Raw genomic sequence first — 2,466 nt, 5'->3', positions numbered from 1 at the left:
CCCGAAATGCAAGTAATTGTTGCTGGGCACACTCCACATAAAGCCACCATCACGCTCCAAAATCCAAGTCTGGACAACTTAATAAATGTGAATTTTTAAAATTGAGGAAATTCCACATGTCAAAGCATTATTGAACATGTTGGGGCAAAACAGCCAACAGGTGATGTGGGATAGTCGCGGAAATTTATTAAAGCCTATACAAAATTTAAATATTTTAGATATAATTAAAACTCTAGCCTTTACTAAGGGACAATTTAGGGCAATTGACAAGGAGGATGTAAGGGTTTTACTGAGGATGGCTGGCATAGACCCAACCCTCATACGTAATTATCGCGCCAGATCACAGTTTAAAAGGGGGGAGGGGGCATCCATAGGAGACCCCATTGGCAGCCGTATTGAAGACCTATATGAAGGTCATCTTAAAGACCACCATATTCAGTTGCATATCCACCATGGAGCAAGCTTCTAGACCCACTCCTCCCCCAGCTACACCTGCAGAAGACAAATCTCCCTTATTAAAGAAGTTGGTTGCTACTCAGCGGTACTACAAGTATGTCGAACACAAATGTAGATTGATATATGCATTGTGGATTGTTATGGCCGTCTTGTGTTGAGTGCCCCTCCAGAACGGTTTTTTTAAGTCATTTGGAGAAACGGTGAAATGCTATGAAGAATATTCATCCCAGAAATCCAGACGGAGATATGGCAAATGGAAAAATTAACCTTCCAACATCGAGACCAGATTACAGCCTTCGAGACTGGACGGAGTGTGTATGGACTTTTAAGGTGAGGAAGGCGGCCTCTACCCCACACCCCTACATTCCTCTCCCTCCAGGTGGGGACACAGGTGTATTTAAAGGCCCCCTCCGTCACTCCTGGTCACTATAGTTGACGACGACACTCTCCTCTCAACCGCCCCTCCGCCATGGCTTTATCATCCATTAAGTCAATAGACAACGACATCACCGACACCCACGCCTTTGGGGTTGGAGATGTAATAGTGTATGATCTCCCCGCTGCCGTTGTGCGTCCCCTATGGGCTGGCAAGTGTAATATGGAAATGTTACAACTATGCCCGTGTGGAACGTGAAGGACTGACTAATGTCAACAGGGCCACAATACATTACCGGTCTACCCCAGGGGACATTGAAGTGAAGATAGCTCCCCTACCCTCCGACGGTCAAGACATTGTCGAAGAGCAGTGTTTGTTCTTCCGCCCCACCATAGTGGGGCTAATTTCTGCTTTCGGTGCAGGAGCACCCTTCGAGTCCAACCCTATAGCTCAGGAGCAAGTGCAGTCTTCCGCCGACATCCACTACATCACCAATGTCACCCAGGACACTGCCAAAAATAGATTGTTTTGGCTGAAAACCGCCCTAACAAAGGTTGGCAATCTTATGGTAAGAACCCCAACCATATTTCGGTTGGTGGTACCCCATGGACTGGGGGCCTCCCGTGGTGGCATGGACAACTGGCACAATGACGTCCGGGCCCATGCTCATTTCTCTCAATGGTGAGTTAGCCAAGCATAACAAGGAGCTGGTAATCCTCAAACGTCCCTCTACTGTTACCCCATCAATGGTACCCCTCCCGAATGATGATCCCAGGGTGAGAAGGTGATAGTAAAACTATCACCCTAGATGCAGTGGGTGGGGGAGGGTGCCACCACCCCCAGGAAGCTCTTCTTCGTTCTACACCACCAGCACCACCAGCACCACCAGCTACCCCCAGGAAGAAGAGACATCTACAAGAGTACTCATCCACCTCCAGTGCCGCTCCACCCCCACCCTCAACATCTGCTACAGCCAAACGACGGATCGAAACCACTATTGACTTCGACCCCCTCTCAAATCATCGTATTGACACCATCCTCGATGGAGAGTCACAGGAAATATTCCTGTTATCCTCCTCACCGAAAAAACAACGAAAGCTGTAACCATCCCCCCCACAAAGAAGAGGTGCAGCACCACCACTGTCAGTAACAGCAGCAGCAGTACCACCATCTACAGCAGCTTCGGTGGTGGTAGCAGCAGCAACCGTAGCAGCAGCAGCACCACCAACGACGGTGGCAGTGGTGTCAGCGGTACCAACAGCTCCAGTGGCGGTGGCGGCAGCAGTACCACCAACTACACCAGCAGCAGCAGCAGCAGCAGCACCAGCAGCAGTACCATCAACGCTGGCAAGCGGTGTCAGCGGTAACCACAGCTCCAGTAGCGGGGTGGTAGCGGCAGCAGTACCAGCAACTACAGCGGTTCCAGCGGTGGCAGCGGCAGCAACAGTACCATCATCGCTGGCAGCTGGTTGTCAGCGGTAACCACAGCTCCAGCAGCTGTGACGGTAGCGGCAGCAGTACCACCAACTACAACGGCTCCAGCGGTGGCAGCAGCAGCAGCAGTACCATCAACGGTGGCAGCGGTGTCAGTGGCTCGGCGAGCCATACCATTTTTCATGAAAACTGTAATGCCG

At 50.7% G+C, this 2,466-nt stretch overlaps 1 protein-coding gene across 1 annotated transcript; it reads left to right on the top strand.

Moving 5' to 3' along the window:
- Positions 1-925: 925 nt before the first annotated feature.
- Positions 926-2,199, top strand: LOC138355155 (PH domain-containing rcdII-like). Its single transcript, XM_069309895.1, has 3 exons — positions 926-1,043; positions 1,255-1,400; positions 1,954-2,199. Exons 1-3 carry the CDS (start codon positions 926-928, stop codon positions 2,197-2,199), a joined length of 510 nt encoding a protein of 169 aa, XP_069165996.1.
- The last annotated feature ends 267 nt before the right edge of the window (positions 2,200-2,466 follow it).

Source organism: Procambarus clarkii, chromosome 66 (genome assembly GCF_040958095.1).
Source record: "Procambarus clarkii isolate CNS0578487 chromosome 66, FALCON_Pclarkii_2.0, whole genome shotgun sequence".
NCBI classification, from domain to species: Eukaryota; Metazoa; Arthropoda; class Malacostraca; order Decapoda; family Cambaridae; genus Procambarus; species Procambarus clarkii.
Note: the sequence above shows the minus strand (reverse complement) of the source record. Positions and strands in the feature narration are given on the sequence as shown.